At 36.6% G+C, this 24774-nt stretch overlaps 2 protein-coding genes across 2 annotated transcripts; one reads left to right on the forward strand and one right to left on the reverse strand.

The window, feature by feature from the left end:
* Positions 1-1639: 1639 nt before the first annotated feature.
* Positions 1640-14371, reverse strand: LOC121260906 (periodic tryptophan protein 1 homolog). Its single transcript, XM_041162983.1, has 16 exons — positions 14117-14371; positions 7856-8055; positions 7402-7481; positions 7218-7316; positions 6927-7050; positions 6117-6175; positions 5961-6026; positions 4838-4908; positions 4651-4747; positions 3282-3356; positions 2972-3070; positions 2622-2765; positions 2509-2538; positions 2342-2404; positions 2144-2221; positions 1640-2033 (listed from the first exon to the last, which is right to left on the reverse strand). Exons 1-16 carry the CDS (start codon positions 14233-14235, stop codon positions 1950-1952), a joined length of 1488 nt encoding a protein of 495 aa, XP_041018917.1. The 5' UTR covers positions 14236-14371; the 3' UTR covers positions 1640-1949.
* Positions 14372-23504: 9133 nt separating this feature from the next.
* Positions 23505-24535, forward strand: LOC121258981 (dehydrin Xero 1-like). Its single transcript, XM_041160445.1, has 2 exons — positions 23505-23887; positions 23989-24535. Exons 1-2 carry the CDS (start codon positions 23573-23575, stop codon positions 24217-24219), a joined length of 546 nt encoding a protein of 181 aa, XP_041016379.1. The 5' UTR covers positions 23505-23572; the 3' UTR covers positions 24220-24535.
* Positions 24536-24774: the final 239 nt, after the last annotated feature.

Consider the following 24774-nt stretch of genomic DNA (forward strand, 5'->3'; position numbering starts at 1 on the left):
CACACTTTGGGTAGTTGTTGATCGTTTGACCAAGTATAGTCACTTTGTGCCATTGGGACATCCTTATACAGCCAAGGTAGTGGTTTAACTGTTTGTGAAACACATGTTTAAGTTACACGTCATGCCACAGTCCATTGTTTCAGACTGTGGCAGTATCTTCACCGATGTATTTTGGAGAGATTTGTTCAAAGCCCAAGGAGTGTTCAACTGGAATTTAGTTCGGCTTACTATCCACCGACTAATGGTCAGTTCGAAGCAGTGAACAAGTGCCTAGAGACCTATTTGAGGTGTTTTGTGGGGGATTGACCGAAGGATTGGGTAAAGTGGGTAGCCCTGGCCAAGTGGTGGTATAACACCACCCAGCATACTTCCTCTAAACTGACCCCTTTCGAGGCTTTGTATGGGTAGCCACCCCCTATACTAACTTCCTATATACCAGGCACAATCAGATTTAAGGAAGTTGAAACTGAACTACGAACCCAAGACTCAATGATTCAACTACTTTGACAACATTTACACCAAGCTCAAGAAAGAAGAGTAAAATATGCTAATATGTGAAGGAAAGAACATAGCTTTACCGTGGGTGATTGGGTCTATTTGAGGCTCCAGGGACAAGACATATCGTCAATCTTCAGTGGCATAGCGGCGGAATCAGAAGCTTGCTCCCCGATTCTTTGGGCCTTTCCAGATCGATAGCAAGGTAGGGGAGGTCGCATATCGATTGAAGCTTCCCACCACGACTCAGATTCACTCAGTCTTTCATATCTCCCAACTCAAGAAGCATTTGGGAGATCGTGTGGTGGCTACGATGGTGCTTACTCCTATGAACAACCACGACGTGGGTCAGCCAGAACCAAAAGAGGTGTTAGAACGCCGTGTGAGGCCTATCAACAATCGATTGTGGTGGAACTGTTAATACATTGGTAGGGACAAGAAAGAAATGAAGCGACTTGAAAAAATTTTTACAAGCTAAAGATGACCTTCCCACACCTTGTGGGCAAGGTGTTTTTGAGGAGGGGTATTGTTATACGGCGAAATCTCCACTGCTGAAGGGGACCAAGGCACCAACAACAGCTGAAGGGAAGAATGGCTCAAGGAAGGGGAATGTGATCTGATGAGAAGGATGGATGGGTTGATTGAATTAGGGCATCTGTGGTAATGGGTTGTGGGCCTTGGGCCAGGTGTGGTTGGTCTTAAATACTTTATTAAGTAGTTGCCTAAGGGTTGAGTTAAGAGTCCAATAAAGAGTAGAGGTGAGTTGGTCTCTACCCATTAGCAGCTTATGTACAGGCTCTGCACACTATCTAGTTGAGTTCAGTCCATTAGGCTCGTCGTCGTGTTTGTTATTTTTCTTTGTATGGAGCACTGTAGCTCCCTTTTTTACTCAATAGGTGGTTACAACGAGAAGCATAAAGCTTTCCAGTGTAGAGGGAACCCCTCCTTATGCGAAATCAGAATACAAACTATCAATTTCTTCTCTCTATTTATTCTCAATTTTCTTCTTCTGGAGGCTCTCACCCTCGAAATGAGTCAAATTTCCCTTTCTCATGCTGGGCTTGTAACAAGCTCTCTTCACAAACAAAGTCAAGAACCATTCTCCGCCCCTTTCGATGATTCATATATAATTTATAAGTCATAATACCAACATTACATTTTTTTTTTTTTTAATTCTCAAGCATAGATGCAATACCAAAATTGAAAAATCCCTATGCTTATACTTACTAAATACATCTCCCAATAAGAAAGATATAGAAAGGGGAGGAGACTGGGAGGTTAGAAAAGATCAAGAGATAATCTGCGCCGTACAGATCTCAAAATTGAGAACATTACGCGTAGCAATGCCCTCCTTCAGAAAAATAAAAGTAACAAATAAAAATTACACCAGTGACAACCTCTTCGCTTAACTGGGAAAAATTTGAAAACCACTTTCATCTTCCAATATAATAACATCAAGACCTGGATTGAGATATCTTCTGCTTTCCGTAATTCCCAAATCTTTTAGCGACCCCAGCATCAGATAATGTGTCCCAAACCTGAAAATTTTCAATGACCATTGATTATCAGTTACACAACTTTCACAAAAATATATTGGAGTGGATAAACCAACTTCATAACAAATTGTCAAGAATTGTTTTACACCCACTTCCAGTTTTCCCTTGGAACCTCCTATTGCCAGCAAAAAGGGGCTTTCCTCTGAGAAGAAAATGGAAAAGACAGCTCCCTGACATTACCCGGAACAAAGCATGAGAATCTATCTAGAGTGGTAACGGTAAAACAAAGTCTACCAGAGGCTTATTTACCTCACGACATAAGATTTAAGAAAATTAGGATTATCGCTTACCGCTTTAGGATTCTGGGATGCAACACAAGAAGGTTGATTGTTTGACAGATCCCAAAGCTTCACCTGCATGCAATGGAAAAGCACAAAACATTAACAATCTGCAGGGTTTAGAAAGTGCCCGTGTGAAATAATAAATTATCTCACAACAATAACAATTATAAAACTACCATTTTATCCTCAGATCCAGTTGCAAGAAGCTGTAGGAAAAGTTGCACAGAGGAAGTTAATAAAGTAACAGACATGACTATGCGAGGCAGAAAAAGAAAAGATGGGTACTTGCATTAGGTGCTGAAGGATTATAAGAGACTGTGCAAACAGCTTTGTCATGTGCATGGAGAGTAAAACTTGGAATTGACTCAGAAGCAGCATCAGACTTGGCAGCCCTGATATCAAAACCTTTGACAGTACCATCTTCAAGACTCACCTGAGAGGATCTTTGAATGATTATTTAATTGATCTTGTTATACAACCTCTCTAACCAAAACTAAGATCTGCCTAAAATTCTCTAGAAACAATAACAGTGTCCTCACACAAAGATGAATTTCTCTTCTTCAAAAAGAAAAAAGAAAAAAAAGAAAAAAAATGAAATCACCAATGGGAAGGTGGTTACAGATAGGCTGAAGCACTCACCACAAATGAGTGCTCGCTGTGTGGATCCCATGCCAAGCTTTCTACATCAGCTGTGACCGACCATTTATAACCAGAATGTGCTGGTATTCTCCCATCCTTCTGCAATGCAAAAATATGAAATATACATCAGATCATTTTATCATCAAAGCAACAAGAACTGGAAGAAAAAAAAAAAAGTCCAAGTCAAAGCTTGAGTCACCGCAAATCCTCCATTAGAGGCTATGTAGATGCACACGTGTTCAATGGAAATAGCTATGACTATAGCGTTAAAGATAATATAAAAAATAATTTCAAGTCAAAGCTTTATTACCATGACCACTGAACGATCAAAAGATCCAGTAAGAATAACTTGTGCTGCATGATTATTCCATGCAACTGCTTGAACCTGCAAAGGATAGGAGGAAGAAGGTAAACATATAAACTCAGTAGACTCATCTGTGTGGAGATCATCAAGAATTTCGTTTGGTTGTATTGATAGTGTCTGATGTGGTTCAAAAAAGTCAAGCATTCCAGTTTATGCTAACACTTTAACATTGCAACAATGCAGAATACCACTCAATTATGGGCAAGTAGCTTGCGTTTGTTCATACAAGCAGATTCATAAATATACTAATTAGTTTGTGTTTAGCTTTTCCCTGACCATATTTTGAGTGCAAAAATTTGACAGACGGAGCTTTATATATATATTTATATATAATTATTGGCACTGGGTGTCCAAGAACAAAGTCCCGACTAATCCCAAAGTTGCATAGGCCCTCGGCAAGGAGTTTCTCGCAAGTGCACCTCGGATAATTCAAGAGGAAGTTCCCCAGTCCGATGGCCCCTAAAAATTGTTTGTACCCAAGAGGACTTGAATCTTAAGACATGGAGGGAGCATACCACCAAGACCAAGGCCTTTACAACTTGAGCAACCACCCCTAGGGGTTCAGACAAAGCTTTATATATTATACACTAAATGGAATGTAAATCCTATAACCACTTGCAACCAAACACGCATATTAGAACCTGAATTCTGCATGTATTGATGTGCCACACTTTGGAATGAGAATGACAATGGGTGACCATAATGCATGAGGGCTTCTAGCATCTCGATGATGGTACCTCTTCCAGTCATCCCCGAGCTCTTTAAGTCCCAAATTAGAATGGTTTTATAATTATTGTCAATTATGTTTGATTTGTATTACAGGCGCCAGTTTGTATCTTACTAATTGCTGATTGATTTCATTTTTTTGAATTAATTAGTCCTAGAAGGGTAGCATTAAAAAAAACTTTCCAACATTGCATTCAATCAAGATCTGTACGGAGTGAAGGTTGTCTAGTTTGAACTAGTTTACTAACCTGCGACCCTACCGATTTAGATCTTTAACCTAGCTACAATTAAGGAGGATTTGGCTTCAAGAACCCAAGATTATCACACTTAAATTTATCCAATAATTGTCCAGTTCTTTTTAAAAAAATAAAATAAAAGGACGGTACCCCAATTTCATTAATATACACTCACTTATGGTGGAGGAATCCAACACCTTGGGCATACATTATTGTCTAACCTCATCACCTCAATCCACTACAAAGAGGAGCTTCTATGATAATACCTATACTACTGCTATGGTGGATAACAACAAATGTCATCCAATTACATAACGAGTAGAAAATATACACAACTAAGTTATAATTCTCACCTTATCAGTATGATGCTCCATAGTAATATTACATTTTCCAGCAGCCACATCCCAAATCTTAACTCGTTTGTCACCACTTGCACTAGCTAGTATATTCCTGATTTTTAAGAAAAACAGAGAATTTATCCAATATACACACATAGGCCCAATGAAGCAACTAAAGACCAAACAGTAGCAGAGGGGTAACCTGTACTCCTTGTTCCAAGCAAGACCAAGCACTGGACCTTTGTGACTGTCTTTTTTGTACTTGATTGATGTCTAACAAAAAGCATGTAATATAGTTGGTAAACAGAAGTTAAAAAATAAAGTATATATTTAGCAGGTATATATATTTTTTTATTGGCAGTGGGTGTCTGAGAACAAAGTCCCGACTAATCCCGGGGGTGCAAGTATATTTAGCAGGTATAATAAAATATATTATGTTGAGATGGAAAGCATACCTAGAAAACAAACCTTCATTTTCTATTATCGGAATGAAGGTTTTCTAGGTATGCTTTCTATAATGAGTTGATTTAACTTTTCTTTACTCTAATACTTGTCTCTTTATTAGATAAAACCGAACCAGTCTCATAAAATCGAACTTTAACATCTATTGGTGCATAAGAATATTTATCCAAAATTAGAGGCTTGTGAGACATGTTGGAGTCAATAGGTAGACATGCCCCCCTTTTTTTTATAAGTAGGTAGACATGCCCATTTTTACAACCAACATGACTTAAAAAAGGCTTAAAAGAAACACCATCAGACAGTTGATATCCCATTTTGTACAAAGATAGATGCTTTCAAAATTTTTGACAAATACTTTCAGGATTCTCCCAAGGATTGAGATCTCTTGAATTGTTATGATAAAATTTTCAGTTTAAATTAGCTCTTGATAGAATATATGGGAGGAGATTATTTTTCCTTTTTTATGACATGGAACCTCACTAAGGTAAGACTGTTTGGACCGTACCACTAGGGAGTAAACCCCGGATACACCACCCTACCTGTCATAACGGTGTATCAGGTAATCTAGAAGAACACCAAGTACAGAATCAAACTCAAGATGTCTGAGTCTACAGCTCATCTCAGGCCCTCTGTTTGACCATTAGGTTGCACATTCACGGGTGCAATTTTTCAATCTTTTTAGCCTTTGAAACATTTTCATCTCTACAACATGGAGAAAATTAAGGGTAGAAGTTGGGTGAAGTTTACAACCGCATAATACCATAAATGCAATAAGCCTACAAGTATTAAGCAACATCAGAGGAAATATCATTTACATGGGAACACTATACTGGCATCATCTTGGAAGGAATTCAGTGACAAACCTTCTTTCCTTTCCCCTTCTTCTCAGCAATGCCACCTAATACTATACATGGTTGTACTTCATCAATCTAAAAACAAGAGAGAGAAAAAAAATTTGGGTTTGGAAGAACATCACAAAACCTTTAGTCTAATTAGATCAATATCAATAGTCCACATACAATGTCAAGGTCCCATATCTCAATAGAAGGTTCCATGGAGCCAACAGCTATAAAATTCCCTGGCAACACAAGAAAGCTTTTAAATATAAAATAAATGAATAAATAACAAAACAAACCAACTTTAAATGCAAAATACTAGCAATAACCACAATCCTTTATGATGTAAAAAATTCACTTCAACAAAATTGGTTATAACAGGGGTTCAGTTTTCATATCAACAGCTACACTAGAAGGATTGTTCTTTATGTGGTGCAGAAAATTTAATGGCCACTCTGATTTTACCTCGGAGTGGAAAACTTGATTGGACTTGAACAGTTAAAATGGTTATAATTTCAATACAAGTATTGGGAAACATTTTTAAGAAAGTGCTGTCAAGACAGTTTTAATTGGATTTCAGTCAAAAACTGATTAAATAAAATTCTGGATTCAAATCTTCACTTTGAAGACAACCAAGTTCAGATAAAAAAAAATTAACAATTACAAAAGAGACGAACATTGAAATTCACTTTGATTTCAAGTAACTAAACCATGAACATACTTGCACCTATATTATTTCATGGGATTCAGATCTTAGTCTGACTGGATCTACCCAAGTCCAAATACCAATTATAATCATTCATGACTATCCGTCAGATTCAAATTCAAGCCATTTGATATGATGGAAGAGCAAAATTAAATAAGATCTGAATCCTGACCAACCCTTTAACATTCATCTCTTCATTTCAATGGGACAGAAGAAAAATTATGTAAAAAGAAGCACATTTGCTATTGGATAAACTCCAAAATTAAACCAAAATCAGTATGTCCCACCTTTTTCTCCACCTTTAAGTGGACAATCAAGCCATGCAGTACAAAGTGGATCCGCTGAAATGATGATATCATGGTGAACATACATGTTTGCATCCCCATCATCAGATTCTTCATATATCCAAACCTGTAAGCATATCAAGGGGATCACTTGCGAGTGCCTGAAGAAAGTTATTCTTTTTTTTTTTGCTTTGGAGGGGTGGGATTCCCATGGGTGGCTGGCACGCGCATGCGGGCGTGTGTGTGTGTGTGTGAGAGAGAGAGAGAGAGAGAATATTTTCAGATATTACATGCCTCGAGATGACTGACATCATCCTGGTTACTACGTGCACATACAATGACAGCATCCATTGGATTAATAGTCATGTCCTCGACCTCTTCAGAGTCCTCATCCTGGAAAGACCAGAAAAAAAGTGACGTTCTAGAATCAAAAGGGTAAAAAGTAACAGAAGGAGAGACCTGAAGGAATCAAACTTACATCCTTATCTTTTAGATATGGATCCATGTTATTACTTGGGTAGTAGAGGTCCCCTAGACCCGTGCTAAATAACTCAATGCCTGAGGTAAGCCATGAGAAAATGAAGTCCTTGTTATACATCCAACATAGCCTTTTGTTTTAGTTTTTGGGACCAATCACATATAATATGAAATTTGTTTCGAGGAACAAGCACAAAAATAATGTCATTGGCAAAATCAGGTACCAATGAATTGGTGCAAATGCCCCAATTTCATAAATATCCTTCAAGGCCAATGCTGATCTAAATTTTGATAATATAGTCTGACGTCACCAACATAAAGCAAACTCCAACACCCCCCCCCCCCCCCTCTTTCCTCTTGAAGAGAGGTAAAAATAAAATTCGAAAGGAAAATACAGACAGAAAAAAAAAAAAAAAAAAAAAAAGGAAATCCAAGAACTAAAGCAGGAAGGATACCATCATCCTCCTCATCATAATGTTCCATGTCAAGTTCCCTCAAACTGTTGGTTACATCATCAAAACCGGTCCCTGAATTTGTGTTTTTGGAAGTTCTCCCAAGTGCATCCGCCACCTCCAATGCATGGGCAGCTTCATCAGCCTCCTTGGCAGCATCAACATTCATATCTTCATCATCTTCCTCGCTGTCACCATCTCCACTACATTACCAAAGAGCCTCATCAGTAGACAAAGCCCGGAATTTGACTAACACATTTTTTTTATAGGTAGAATTTGACTAACACAGAGAACAAGATCGAGATCAACCTTTCTTGCCTCTAGGAAATAAAAATATTTCTCCAAATATATCCAAATTTCAAGAACAGTTTGATAATCTATATTAATTTTCTTTCTGGATTAAATTCTGCCAAAATGCATCAGCATCATCATTTAAATAAACAAAATCGATGACAACATACAGTAAATTTTCTGAAAATTTGAAATTGAATGTCTCTAAAATATGGAAAAAAAAATGTCAGAAAAGCATGCCATTTCCGAACCATATCATTTCTCCAATCCAATGTTTGTAAAAGCGTGCTTAAGCCCAAAGTGCCAAAGCCACAAAGCAGCACTTTTTGATGGTTTTGTGTAAGCTTAAAGTGCAGAAAAGCAGACTTTTGTAATTGTTTTTACTAAAATACAAATATCATTCTAAGTATTTAGTTGATACAGAAGATCTGATAAATTGAGCTAATAGGCTAAATATATTACCATCTTGTTTTTTAAAACTTTTTTTTTAATTTATTTTATGAACATCTTTTTATTATGCATAATTTTTTTCCGATAAACAAAATTTAATTGATCATAAGAATAAGCAAGAGCCCAAGTATGCAGGACATGTACAAAAGCATCGCCTATGCATGTTACTTTAGTGGTACAAGAAATTCATGAAAGTTTATGCCATTAAATCAATTACAATCAACCAATAGATCAAAGTATTGACAATTAAATTTCTAAGTTCATCCATTGACCGGTCTAGATCTTTGAAGCTTCTTTCATTCCTCTCCCTCCAAATATAATACCATAGGCCATCGGGACCATCTTCCATATTGCTGCAATTTGAGAATTGCCCTGAAGGCCTATCCAAGAAACTAGGAGATCGATCACCTTTCTCATCATCAACCAAGATAATCCCACTCGAGCAAAGAATTCATTCCACAAGGTCATAACAATCTCACAATGAAGTAGTAGATTATCAACGAACTCCCCACTCTTTTTGCACATATAACACCAATCCATGAAAATGTTCCAGTGTTTCCTTAAGTTGTCTAGTGTGAAGACTTCTCCAAGAAAGCCATCCATACAAAGAAGATTGTCTTTAGAAGTGCCTTTGTCTTCCAAATACTTCCAAATACTCTTCCATGGGAATGGACTTGCATTATGCATATTCATGGCTTGGTAGAACGAGTGGACAGTGCACTTCCCTTTCTTAGAGGGGCGGCACCAAGAAATCTAATCTTCAACTCTCCCCCTTATATGTGTAGAGTACACTAGTTCATAGAAGTTGGAAAAAGCATCAACTTCCCAATTTTGGGCATATCTAAAGAAAGTAACATTCCCCAATCGAGGCTTCTTTCATTCTTGCTATACAATATAATTCTGGATAAGCTTCCTTAAGTGCCCTATCAATCTAATTTTAGATCCATCACCCACCTCAAAGCGGGTATTCCCAAATTATGTATCTTATCCTCTTTTTATGTTCTTTCAAAGCCCCACCCCATGTAGCCCACTCATCTCATTTGAACACCATCCTCCCCATGCTTCGATTCTATGACTTATTCTTCACAAGGTTCTAGGTGGTATCTCCATAGCCATTTTACCCAAAGAAGCCTTGTTAAAAGTCTACAAATTCCGGATACCAAATCCTGTGTCTGATATTAAGAAGCATATAGTGGCCCGTTTTACCAAGTGAAATTTATACTAGTCATTCATCCCCCCATAGGAATCATGTTGAAGTTTTTCCGTGCAATGAGGCACCCTGATGGGGAGCAAAAATAGTGAGAAGTGGGTCGGCAAGTTGGATAGGATACTTTTAATTAAAGTGAACCAAACACCTTTGAGTAAATACATCCTCTTCCAAATAGCCATTTCCACTCCATTTTTTCTAGCACATCATCCCAAATTGATTTCGGATTGAACGGAACACACAAAGGGAGGCCAAGATATTTCATAGGCAAGTGAGATATCTTGCATCCCAAAATGGAAGACATACTCTCCACGTTAGGAACATCCCCCATTAGAACTACTTCTGATTTGGCCAAGTTCACATTCAATCCAAAAGTGGCTTCGAAGCATAGAAGAAGAGCCCTCAAAGTTCAAATTTGATCATGCTAGCCCCACAAAAGATTAGGGTGTCATCAACTCATCGGCAAATAAGAGATGAGATATGTTGAGCAAACCAATATTTGCCTCACCCACTAAGAATCCGGATACGAAACCACCCTCCACAATACCTTAGATCATCTTGCTAAAAGCTTCCATTATGTAAAATAAATAGTAACGGGGATAGAGGATCACTTTGTCTCAAGACGCAGGAGCTTTTAAAGGAGCTCATCGGTGTGTCATTCACCAAGATAGAAAAGCAAGTAGTAGAGATACAATATTGGATCCATGAGCACCATTTCATACCAAAACCACATCTCTCGAGCATGTAAAGCAAGAATCTCCAATTTACTCAGTCATAGGACATCTTCATATCTAGATTGTACAAAAGCCATAGCTATCCCAACTTGAGTCTACTATCCAAGCATTCATAGGCAATAAGCACTTAGTCAAGGATTTGCCTACATCTGACAATGGCATTTTGAGGCTTGATTCTAACTTCACCACCACCATCCTCAATCTATTTGCCCACACATTCAAGTTGATCTTGTACATCCCACTCACCGAGCTAGTTGGACAATCTTTTACCCCTACCACATATGGCATTTTTTTTTTTTTTTTTTTGGATGAGAGCAATAAAGGTTGCATTGAGGCTTTTTTCAAATCTTCCATTTTCAGGAAATTCATGAAAGACCCCCATTATATCGTCTTTGATCACTTCCCAACAAGTTTGAAAGAAAGACAGAGAAAAGGCATCTAGACCTAGAGCTTTGTCACCCACCAGACCTTTTAACGCTTTCCAGATCTCCATTGCTTTGAAAGCCCTCTCGAGCCATCCTACTTCTTGTGAGTCGAGCATTAAAAATAAGTCCATCTATGCATCATTTTTTAAAATGTGCGCTTTACTTCAATTAGGCGCACACTTGTGCTTTATACCTAGGCTCTAGACAGCATTTGCACTTAAATGCACGTAGCAATTTTACCAACATTGCTCTAGTCTAAAGGTGATACTATTGCCACACATCACCTTAATAGTTATTGACCAATCAATAAACAGGAAAAAGTATAAACATGCAAATTCAGCAACAAATGGCAAAGAAGTCTGCAAATCATCCACTGTTACATGCTTGTGTAACAGATTGAGCAACAAGTCTTCAACTATAGGAAAATCAGAAAATGCTTGAGAAGGAACCCAGATCTCCTCATCAATTCTCACGAGCAGCAACTAAAAGAGAACTTATATCAACTGATTTCAATTATGCTGTACATGCTTATATATGCCTGTGACATAAGACCTCTCCTACTAGAAATGCTCCTCTAATCTATTTAAAATCTAATTAAGACACTTCTACTCAGAAACCAATATAAAACTAGTGTTGCACTGAAACCTATTCTCCTATTCGGCTAAACAATTCATAAATAAAGGAATTCAATAAAAACCCAAACCAAACTCACAGATTTGACTGCAATACAACTACTTTGCTACTGTAAAACAATTATCACCGCCTAGACTAGTACTTCTTGTTTTTTGTTACATAAATGATGATCCAAAATGGCTTGAGGCACAGGGAGCAAATTACCTTTGCCTTTATGGATACCTGGAAAATCAACTTGAGGTATAGCAGTAGCACCCAACTTTTTCTTAAGAACCAAACCATGGAAAACAGGATGAGTTTTACTTCCAGCTGGAAGATCAAGAGTGATCAATGGAAGAGCTTTGGATATTGTTTTTTCCAATACTTAACTTCATTGGTCAGTTGTAATTGATTTCAATGGAATGAGTTTTCATGAATTTCTTGTCACTGAACTAGCACGCTCAAGCGATGCTCTTGTATATGTCCCGTATACTTGGGCTTATACCTATTCTTATGATAAATAAAATTTTGTTTACCGATCAAAAACAAATTTACTTCCAGCTGGTAACTCCAATTAGTAGGCTACTTCACCAGTTTTTTGAAGAACTTTTTAAGGTCCAAAAAGTTTAGGGGACAACTTAAGATTCTTCTTTAAGGATAACAATTTATGATGATAAGACTGTAGACAGGAAACACCCATCACTTTTTGAAACCCCCATTACTAGTGTCCCTTATCAAAATATTTCTTCATCCTATTTTGGGATTACCGCAAATGATCATGAATGCCATCGAGCAACCAATTCCTTTCTATTAATGATTAAGTACCCACAACAAATGGTAAGAGAGTAGGGAAGTAAACCCCATACAACTTCAAATGGGGATTTTGAGGTTGAAGAATGAATACGTGTATGGTGCCAATACTCAGCCCCAAGGCGGCCATTGTACCCATTCTCACAGCTTATCACTTGTAAATCACCAAAGACACAGCTCGATCATCTTGTTGAGTTGTTGACTATTTCAGTTTGCCCATCAGTTTGGGGATGACAAGAAGTTAAACAAGTCCCTTGAAACCAAAAATTTTCCATCCAAAAAGCACTTGTAAATGTAAGATCGTGATCACACATGATAGATTTCATATGATGTATCTTGAAAATCTCTGCAAAAAGTATTTGGGTCGCACTCAATGAAGTAAACGGATATGATAAGTGCGTAAAATTGTCATGCTTTTGGAACAGATCTACAACAACAAACCTGGCCGTCTTCCCTCTCTTGATGGTTGTAGCACTGTAATGAAATCCAGAGAGTTGTCTGTCCATGGTTGTAAAGGAACGGGCAATGGCCTCAGCAATCCCACCAACTTCACTGTGCCTCCGAAAAACCTTGCAATTTGTTATAAACTCCTTCACTTGTCCAATCACTCCCATCCAGTAAAAATAACACTTTATCCCAAGATTTCCAAGGACCAAGTGCTTCTCCCTCAAACAAACACATCAGCTGCGACAAAGAAGGCTTTTCCCAAACTTCCTCTTTGATCACATCCAACCCTAAAGGCACTAGTAGCAAGATTGCTACTAATTCATCCACATGATTTTTTATGAAAATGCATCAGCTACTTTGTTTAGCACCCCTTTCAATTCTCGTGTACGTAACAAAAATCAAGTAGAATTATTTCATTGCAAGGTTTATTTGCTGCTGATGCTATTTGAGTGAAGCAAAGAGGAGTTTCTTCATTTTCCTAAGGGATTGTCTAAGGCAGGTGGTAACAACGTTATTGCAATAGAATTGGTTTGTTTTGGAGTTTGGGTTTTTTTATGACGAGGAATCTCAGAGACTATGCCAATGCGACATGTCTTTAACCCATGTAATGTACCTGAGTACCTCCATAACAAAAATCAAGTAAATCATTGGCTTTTCACCAATGGACATGGCCCTTAGAATTTGTTTGTACCCAAGAGTTCAAAGCATAGAGATGGAAGGAGCATACCGCCAAGACAAAGGCCCTTACCACTTGAGCCAACAACTAGGGGTGTTTGGGAGGTTGTTGTGCAACACTAGCTTGAAATCAATCAATAAAAGCTCTCTTTTAATTACTACTTGTGCAAGGCAGTGAGCAGGTCCATGCTAGCTCCAAAAAATTCACACATTTCCTTCTTTCTTGCTGATTTGATTGTATTATACAACGCAGGGCTCCAATTAAAAACCCAAATTACTTATAAAAAAAAAACTAAAAACCCAAATTCTAAAACAAGTTGACTCTACTGCAATGCAACTTCTACATTACTACAAAACAATTATCGCCTCCTAGCCGTGTTTTCTACCTTAGCTATTGTCTAAAAAGATAAAGTTGATCAATTTACATAAAATGTTTTGCTACTTCGTGCCTCCTCCCTATTCCATCTACCTATACAACGAACTAAAACAAACGAATGTGTAATTTCACGAAGCGAAAATGTAGCCGCTGAACTTCAATTCACGCAAGGCTTGGAAGTAAAACCAAGGATTAAAATAGAGCTAAATCCAGTTCGTCGCCATTAAAGTAACTGACCTTGGTTCCAAAGCGCCGGACTTAATCATCTCTTCGATTTCTTCTTTGGAAGGAGGATCGGCCACGCTGGGCACAGGATTCGCGGCGCCCCTGGGTAACCAAGCAATGGAAGATATCATTGCTGTCCTATTCGATATACTATTATATTGGAATCTCTATATGCGACGAGAAAGTTAAGAGGTAGAGCTAATGGCAGCCAAAGGCGGTGCTGTCGTCCGCTGCTTCTCTTCACATTCGGTGGGAAACGGTTTTTGTGAATGGGGTTTTAGGGGAACACTGTAATTTGTTTGGTAGTGCGTTTCTTGTAATCGGGGACACGGGCTAAGAGTATTCGAGGTTAGGTTATTATCCTACTCCTATTTCAATTGAGCCAAGGTTTCCCTTCGTTCATGGACAATAAATCTTTCTTTTTTTAAATAAAAAATTAATGTCGTGTGCTATATTTACTCATTCTTATCTCAGTATGAACAGATAGCAGTGTCAACTTTTAGATGTTGAATAAAATTTTATCTTTTTAAGAAAAAAAAAATTATTTATTTTTTTCTTTGGCCTCATTTCATTTTATTTTTAAATATTGGTTGATCATTGCCTTTTTTTTTTTTCCCTTTCGGTAAGAGTACATACTACAAACCTTGAATTGCCGTTCATCATTAATTGCGATTTATCATGCTAATAAGAAATAATATTTACAATCATAAAAATTATAAATATTATGTATTTTTTTTAAATAAATAAATAAATATAAGATCCATTTAAAAATTAATTTTTTTAAGAATAGGCTATATTTTTTTAAAAAAAAAAAGCGTGTATCATTTATAATTCATGACTATCTATCATTATTCCATGAAAAATGCTAGATTTTTAGTTTTTTTTTTATTCTTTAAAATTATTTTTTCACATTATTTTTTTAATACTTTTAAATATTTTTAAAAAAATAAAAAAAATCATAATATTATTAAATAATATTTTCTTAATTATTAAGTAAAAAAAACTAAAAAAAAATAAAATATCCAATCGGACAAAAAAAGGGAAATCCCAAATCGGGCTCCTGGCATTGGTCTTATTTCATACCAATTATCTTTGTAAACCTTAAATCCAGCATCTCACACCTTGCAAAAAGTCACTTCATTCAGTTGCGGACCCACGTTGGACTTGAAGGCCCCTCCCAGACTTTTTGAAAACACAAAATACCTCTTAGATTTTATACATAATTTTATAAATATAAAAAATATCCCTCCAAAAAAATTTATAATCTCCATATACTCTCTAAAATATCAATATATCTAGAAACACTTCTCTCCAATTTTTTTTCTTATAGTCCCAAAATTTTGTTTACTTTCTATAGATTATTTAATTTCAAGGATGTGGTCTCTCCAAAATTAAAATTAAAACTAATTTTAAAAAAAATAATAAGCTTATAAATATGTATCCTAAAGTTTCTTGTTATACAAAATTGAGCTTCTTAATTATATGGAATCCAAAGTAAAAATACAAGAAAAATTATTTAAGGTTGATGATCTATATAAAAAATAGTTGAAAGATTTTATTCTCTAGACTTCATTGAGAAAGAAAAGAATTTATTTAAACTCTCAATTATAGCATTATAGGTTTATAAGTGATACGAAAATATCTAGATTTTGCACAAAATCTGATATAGTAGCTTACATACTACAATAAAAGAGGGCATTCTAAAAGATCCCTTGATAGTTTATATAAAGAAAATAAATTCTAAATATTTCATTACAAAAATAATAATGGATAAATATTATTCCAGGAAATATTATCGTCAAAATCTAAAATATATATTAAGTTGTGTTTTCATAATTTTATTTCAATGCATATGTAGCAAATTACTAAAATATAATTTTATATGCAGTTATGCATTTATGATTTTTCAATCTTTTTTCTTAATTTACATAAGAGAAATGATGTTGGCAGTCATAGGATGTGCAAACCTCACCCACTCCCTTTAAAAAGTAGATAAATTTAGGAAATAGAATCCACATGAAAAAAATTATTTTTTAATGGTGAACCTCATTTTTTTTTCAAATGAAATATGTAGAACTTGCACACACTATGATTGTATATAGTATTACTCTTTACAAAAATGTGTCGCACAATAAAAAAATTGAGCCCCCTCGACACAATTGCTGGTTCCACCACTAACTCCATATGATGTAGCCCGACACACCTTGCATCTTTCTCTCTCTGAGAGATAGTTCTTTGCTATCTATTTTCTCTGAAGGGGACACATGATAATGCTTCCTTTCTCGAGGATAAGATGGATGAATGCATGAAAAGCTACCTCAAATGCCCTAAGATAATCAAATTCAATACAACTTTACTTGTTGCAACCATTAGAAATAACATCATCATATTTCTATGCATGGACAGCCAAATATGATCCAAACGAGCCTTCATGAATGGTGAAGCTAAATTAAACTAGCTTTACTCGCAGTTAAAAAAAACTTAAGCTCGAAATTAATTTGATAACATTATTCTAGAGGCTGGAGACTCTCTGGACATTATCATCTTCACCCAAAACAACTTATCATCAAGGATATCTCTCTCTCTCTCTCTCTAAACAAAATTTCCTCATAATCTATTCAAAAAGTTCATACAAGTGCCAACTTTTTTGCGCACAATCTAGTTAGTTGAGCTGCTTATTAAAATATTAGAGCATTCACAATGGCTTTTGTAAAATACATTAGCCATTGTAAAATACATTTTTTTGTAAAATATAAAGAAAGTTACTCAACAGTCAATTCCAATGAATTTTGTATTTCATCTTTATTATACACGTTGCTATAGTAATCCCACTCCAATATAATCTCTCTCTCTCTCTCTCTTTTTTGAATCAATTTATATTTTGGTTTAGCTTATAAATTTGGATTGATTTAAAATAGAAATTAATTATATGACATTGTATATGGAGAGATATTGCAAATATCAAAAGATATGAGGATATCATTGATAGTTAGAGAAAATATTTGAAATGAATAACAAATACTAAAAAGGATAATATGTAAATGATATAAAGAAAAAATAGATAAGCTGATGTATGGTATATTGTGTAAGAAATGCAAATAAATGTAAAAGGGATCAACAGAATCTGGGCTAGGTGATGGAAAAGGTATGGAAGAAAGTTTCTTTTCACTTACTTGATAAAATGTCTATACAAAAACTGCTTATATAAGCTTACAAAAGAATATGACAGCTAACGTAAAGATTCTATTTTCTCCCTTGCTAACAGCCTCAACAGAAAAGGAAAACAATAGCTTTACAAGAAGACAAAAAATCATACACTAGAATATTCCTCTCTATTTTCCTCTAGAACATTATTCCTCCTTTCTTGTTGAGCTGCTACCAATTGCTGATGTGTGTTGTTGGCTTTTCAAATCAACAACTTCATTAGTTCTCAATAGCCCCCCGCAAGATGGAGAGTAGATATACACTACTCCCCTCTTCAGCATACATGAGTAGAAACTTTGAGAATCCAAAACTTTGCTAAGCATGTCTGCAATCTATGATTTGCTCGGAACATGCTTTGTGACAATGCTTCCATCTTGTATTTTACCTCGGTTTAGATGACAATTAAGCTCTATGTGCTTGGTCCTTTCATGAAAGATATGATTTGTGGCTATATGCATAGCAAACTTGCTGTCACAATATAAAATGACAGCTTGAGAATGTGTTACCTGCAAGTTTTCAAACAAATATCTAAGCCAAGTTAATTCACAACACAGATTTGTCATAACCTTATATTCTGCCTCTCTAAAAGAGGACCTAGAAACCACCTGTTGCTTCTCACTTCCAAGACACCAATGACTCTCCAATCAAAACACAATATCCTATCATAGATTTTCTGGTATCAGGACAGACACCCCAATCTGAATCATTATATCCATGTAACTGCAGCTTTGAATTTATAGGATAAAACAACCCTTAGCCTAAGGCTCTTTCAATGTATATTAGAATTTTATGTGCTGCATGTAAATGTGAAACCCAAGAACTATCCATGAATTGGCTCAATAACTGGACATGATATGAAATATCTGGTCTTGTTATTATTAGATATAGCAAACGACCAACCAACATTCTGTAAAGTGTTGGTTCTGGGAGCAATTTTCCTTCTTCTTTACTTAACTTTATGTTTTGGTCCATAGGGATCCTAGCAGGTGCAGAACCAATAGTCCCTGAATCACTTAGAATATTTAAAGCATATTTCCTTTAGCATATGTGAATGTCATGCTCAGACCTGGCCACCTCAATCCCAAGAAAGTACTTCAACTTTCCCAAATCCATGACTCTAAACTTGTCATGAAGTGACCAGTTTTAAAATAATATCATCTACATACATTAAAATAGTTGTGAATGAACTGTTGGTCTTCTGGGTGAATAAATTGTAATCAGTTTTAGATTGAGTGTACCCTTGTTCGACAGTGAATTTGGACAGCTTAGAGTACCACTATCATGATGCTTGCTTCAATCCATATAAACTTTTCTCAAGTTTGCACACCCTCTTGCTATTACCATTAGAATACTCAGGAGGGAGTTCCATATACACTTCTTCATCTAACTCACCATGCAAGAATGCATCATTCACATCAAATTGGTAAATATTCCATTATTTTATTGTTGCTACAACTAACAAGATTCTTACAGTAACTAGTTTAGCCTTGGGTGAGAAGGTCTCATGGTAATCGAGACCTTCTTGTTGAGTGTACCCCTTTGCCACTAGTCTTACCTTAAATCTCTCCACACTCCCATCAATATTGAATTTAACCTTATACACCCACTTGCACCTAATAGCTTCCTTATCAGGAGGCAAATCAACTAAAATCTAAGTGTCATTATGTTCAAGAGTCTCAATCTCAACTCTCATGGTTGTACACCATTCAGGATAATTGTTGGGATAATTGTTGGCTTCTTAGTAATTTTTAGGCTCAGATTGAGAGGTAATAGAAAAAATAAAGCATTTGTGTGCAGTGGATAGTTTTTCATAGAAAATACTATCACTGAGAGGAAAAGGATTACTTGAGAAGTTTTGGCCATTTTGTTTGTCCAAAGCTTGAGATAGATAAAGAGAGATCGGCTGTTGACAAATAAAGTCCTGCAAGTGAGGAGGTGCCCTTCCAGTTCTTATTGATCTGCGAGGTAAATGAGTTACAGATGTGGTATTTGGTGTAGAATCATGGGTAGGAGGATTTTGGAAGTCACTATCAGGTTCACCTTGATCAGAGATTTCTTTCAGTTTGAGTATTTGTCTCTACTTCTTGTGGGGCAAGTTGTGTAAAACTGGTAGGAACTTGAGTGAAACTAACATTTCTTTGATCTAGTTGGGTTTGAATATTAGTGAGAATTTCTTTGTAGGAAAAAATATTTTCATAGAAAACAACATTCCTAGAGATAAAAATCTTCTTAGTTTCAAGATCCAACAAAGTGTATCCTTTAATTCCAAAGAGATGCCCTGTAAACATGCATTTTTTTTGCTCTAACATCAAACTTGTGCCTTCCATTAATAATGGTTGTAGCAAAGGCTAAACAACCAAACACCTTAAGATGGTTGTAATCAAGTTTCTTCTTGAATAGAACTTGATAGGGGCTTTTGTCATTTAATATGGGTGAAGGTGTTCTGTTTATGAGATGCAAAACAGTTAAAACACAGTGATTCCAAAACTTTAGAGGGATGCCACTTTGGAATTTCAAGGCCCTAGTAGTGTTTAGAATATGCTGATGCTTCCTTTCTACAATAGTATTTTGTTGGGATGTCTCAACACAAGTCTTTTGGTGTATAATCCCCTTTTTAAGATAAAATTCTCTCATATTGAATTCCCCCCCCCCCCCCCCCCCCACACCCAATTGTTTAGCCAAACACCTTAAGATGGTTGTAATCAAGTTTCTTCTTGAATAAAACTTGATAGGGGCTTTTGTCATTTAATATGGGTGAAGGTGTTCTGTTTATGAGATGCAAAACAGTTAAAACACAGTGACTCCAAAACTTTAGAGGGATGCCACTTTGGAATTTCAAGGCCCTAGTAGTGTTTAGAATATGCTGATGCTTCCTTTCTACAATAGTATTTTGTTGGGATGTCTCAACACAAGTCTTTTGGTGTATAATCCCCTTTTTAAGATAAAATTCTCTCATATTGAATTCCCCTCCCCCCCCCCCCCCCCACCCACCCACCCACCCACCCAATTATCACTTCGAATGATTTGCATTTTGGTTTCAAATTGGGTTTCTACCATTTAATATGGGTGAAGGTGTTCTGTTTATGAGATGCAAAACAGTTAAAACACAGTGACTCCAAAACTTTAGAGGGATGCCACTTTGGAATTTCAAGGCCCTAGTAGTGTTTAGAATATGCTGATGCTTCCTTTCTACAATAGTATTTTGTTGGGATGTCTCAACACAAGTCTTTTGGTGTATAATCCCTTTTTAAGATAAAATTCTCTCATATTGAATTCCCCCCCTCCCCCCCCCCCCCCACCCACCCACCCACCCACCCACCCACCCAATTATCACTTCGAATGATTTGCATTTTGGTTTCAAATTGGGTTTCTACCATGACGACACAAATTTTGAATAGTTGTGCTAGTGGCATCAGATTTGAATTTTAGCATGTAGGCCCAAGTATATCTACTAAAATCATCCACAATAGTAAAAAAATATCTAGAACCATCACTTCCTATGACATTGCAAGGACCCCAAATATCACAGTATATTAATTGAAAACATTTTCTATTTTGTGTAAACTTATAGGAAAATGTAACTTGTGGAGCTTAGCTAGAGGACATATGCAATAAAGCTTATCACTAGATGATTTTGAAAACTGAACATCATCATCCATATTGAAAACAGAATAAGAAGAGTGTCCTAGCCTATAATGTCAAATGTCAAAGTTTTGATCATCATTGATGACTGATGCATAAACAGGAATTGTAGATGGAAGATTTAATTTGATCAAGGCATCTGATAGAGCTGAAGAACAGACCTCCTCTTGCAGCAATGATATAGGCCTTGCCTAACCTCACCCATACCAATCGTTTTCCAAGCTAAAAGGTCCTGAATGTAGCAAAAATGAGGGAAGAAAATTAAGCAACAATGGAGAGTTTGAGTTAGCTTTTTGGTAGATATCAAGTTAAAAGAAAAACTAGGAACACAGAGAACATCATGAAGAATTAAGGAGTCTGTGATTTTTACTGTACCTATTTGAGTAACAGGTGCTAGATCACCATTAGGTAAGACAACAAAATGGGAAACTTTGGTTTGAAAAGTAGAAAACAGTGAGGCAGAATAGATCATATGATATGTCGCCCCTGTATCAATTATCCAAGGTAGTTCTGAACATTTAAAGATTTAGAACAGGTAGATAAACATGTTGATATACTAGAAACTTGATGGATGTTTCCATTAGAGGAGGTAGAAGCCACAATACTCTGAACATTATTGGTTGAGGGAATCAAGTGTGAAGGATTTGTGCTTGGTTTAAGCAAAGCTAGAAGCTGCAAGCATTGCTTTTGGCTTAAGGACACTTGAGATTTTTCATTCACCATTTTCTGTACAGGAGCAAATGCAGTAGCTTGGTTAACAACAAATCTGGTCTTCCCATTAGACTTGTGAGTTGATGGATATCCATGGAGTTTGAAGCACTTATCTGTAGTATGGCTTGGAATCTGATAGTGAGAGCAAACTGGTTTGCTTGGATTAGCTTTGAAACATCTTTCAAGTGAGTGCCCTGGAATCTTGCAAAAAGTGCAGTGGAATCTATCCCTCTTTTGTGTAGGATTGTTGGTTTACCCCATTCTTTGTAATTGCCTCTAGTGAATAGAGCAATAGAATCATGGATAGATCCTTCTGTGGATATTTCCCTCCTTTTTTCTTCTTGTTGTATTATAGAGTATACTTCATTAAGACTAGAGAAATGTTTTATTAAAAGGATTTGAGATTTGATTCCTTTGTAAGAATCATTTAGGCCCATTAGGAATTTCATGACCCAGTCCCTCTACTGATTTTGAATAACAGTTTTTAAACCTCCACAACTACAACTAGGAATAGCTTCATAGTTTAAAAGTTCATCCAAAAGGGTTTTGAGCTTGGAGAAATAGACACTTACATCATCCTAGTTTTGCATTAGCATGGTAATAGCTTGCTTAATTTCAAAAATCAGAGGTGCATTTTGTTGATCAAAGCATTGTTCTAGCTCAAGCCAGAGTTGATATGCTGTCTCGGCATATATAGTGCTGCACTTGATATCCATGGCCATGGTATTCTGTATCCAGGTAATCATAATGTCATTGCAGTGTAACCAGTGCTCCATAAAGGGATCATTTGGATCTGTGGGTTCACATAGGTTTCCATCTTTGAAGCCAAGTTTATTTTTGATGCGTGATGCCCTCTTCATTGATCTAGCCCATGAATAATAGTTACTGACATCTAAGCTATGAGTGACAAGCATGGCGCTAGTACCATCATTGCTTCCAATAAAATATGGGCTGCTTGGATGGGTTGGGTCATGAGTGTTTGGGTTTAGGTTTAGGTTTTTATTTTGGTTGCCTGAGTTAGGATCTTCCATAGCCGAGCTTTGACACCATGTAAGAAATGCAAATAAATGTAAAAGAGATCAACAGAATCTGGGCTAGGCGATGGAAATGTATGGAAGAAAGTTTCCTTTCACTTGCTTGATAAAATGTCTATACAAAAACTATTTATATAAGCTTACAAAAGAATATGATAGCTAACGTAAAGATTCTATATTTTCTCCCAAGCTAACAACCTCAACAGAAGGAAAACAATAGTTGTACAAGAAGACAAAAATTATACACTAGAGTATTCTTCTCTATTTTCCTCTAGAACATTATTCCTCATTTCTTGCTGAGCTGCTACCAATTGCTGATATGTGTTGTTGGCTTTCCAAATTAGCAGCTTCATTAGTTTTTAATATATTGTAAAAGTTAGTATATAAAATAGAAAAAATTAAGTTTTGGTGATGTATTTTAAAAGATATAATAAAGAAGCCATTGAGAATGCTCCAAGATAAATTATGAATCCTATGTATAAATAAATATTGAGTTGTAAAAATATTATGAATTTCACATATAAAAAAATTTTGAATTAAAATTCGTTTAATAATTTAAAACTTAAATATTTAAATATTAAATTCAACTTAACTCAATTCCAAACCGGCTTCACACTCGGTCTGTTAAATTCATGGACGCGGCAACGTGTCACCACCAAATCCTGCCTCAAGTCACCACAGTCAGACATTTGTCTGCTTTCTGAAACCGCCACGTAGCCATGAATAGTAACGTGGCAGGGGCACGACAGCTTGTGCCACGTCTCCAACGTCGCCCGGTTACCACGCTTGTGCCCGCCTTTATAAACTCGTCATCCATATCCATAACCTACTTCAGGCGTACTCGCTTCTGATCTTCTTGCTGCTTATTTCCTTGATAATGGCACACTTCCAAAGCCCATACGGTGCATCCCAAACTGACGAGTACGGCAACGTTCTCAGTACCGATGAATACGGAAACGTAATCCGCCGAGATGCGTACGGCAACGTGATTCGCACAGACGAATTTGGCAACGTGATACGCACAGATGAATACGGCACCGTGATTCGAACCGATGAATACGGCAACCCGATACGCCACAGCGGCACCACTGCAGGCACGTACGGAGCGGGTGGGTTCGATACGACCACCACTCTCCAAGGCGGGGACCGTACTGGCAAGCTTCATCGCTCTGGAAGCTCTAGCTCTAGCTCCGTAAGTCCTCCTTTTAACTTTGTTTTTTCAAAATCTTTGTTGGTTAATCGTCTTTGTTGTTGTAATCTTTTCTTTGTCGACGAAATGTGTTTATAATATAGTCTGAGGACGACGGGCAAGGCGGGAGAAGGAAGAAGGGGCTGAAGGAGAAGATAAAGGAGAAGATACCAGGTATTGGGCACAAGGAGCACAGAAGTGCGACATCTGCAACAACAACAACAGCGGGTTATACAGAGACGCAGGTTCAACACCCTCACGAGAGGAAGGGGGTGATGGAAAAGATCAAAGAGAAGCTTCCAGGCGGCCACCATACTTCTGAGCACCAGTACTAGTTCTTGTGTATGTGTGTATATGTGCTTGTGTGTGCGAGCTATATGTAAAATTATTAATGCTTGTTTGTAGCTTAAATGCATGACGGTGTTACAGGGTTTAGGTAGGGGTTCATAAGGGTTTTGGTTACGATCGAACTCGATCCTGCTATAAGGCGTTTAATAAGTGGCCGGTCATGGCCGGGGTGGTGGATGTATAAGCGTATGCGGTTCAATCTTGTATTTTATTAAGTGCTTTTTGTTGGGTTAAATAGTGTTATATTGTTGAAGTTTCTGGTTAATTAATTAATTAATTAATATATCATGTTCATATTTTTCATTTTTATTTTACCTTTTAGTGTAGTGGTTGATGATCAGGTACTGCGTACGAACACTACGGTGTAAGTACCATATAATTTATCTCAAGATTTTAATAGGGTCGACTTCTTCACATCCATCGTCCTGCAGTTCGTAATAGACAGAAGAATCATGATAGACACTTTCATGTACTAGAGAAAGCTTTACGTATGTGTGGGGGAGATAATATATATTCCGCTATTGATATGAAAGTGAAAGTGC

The sequence above is a fragment of the Juglans microcarpa x Juglans regia genome, chromosome 4D, assembly GCF_004785595.1.
Source record: "Juglans microcarpa x Juglans regia isolate MS1-56 chromosome 4D, Jm3101_v1.0, whole genome shotgun sequence".
NCBI lineage: Eukaryota > Viridiplantae > Streptophyta > Magnoliopsida > Fagales > Juglandaceae > Juglans > Juglans microcarpa x Juglans regia.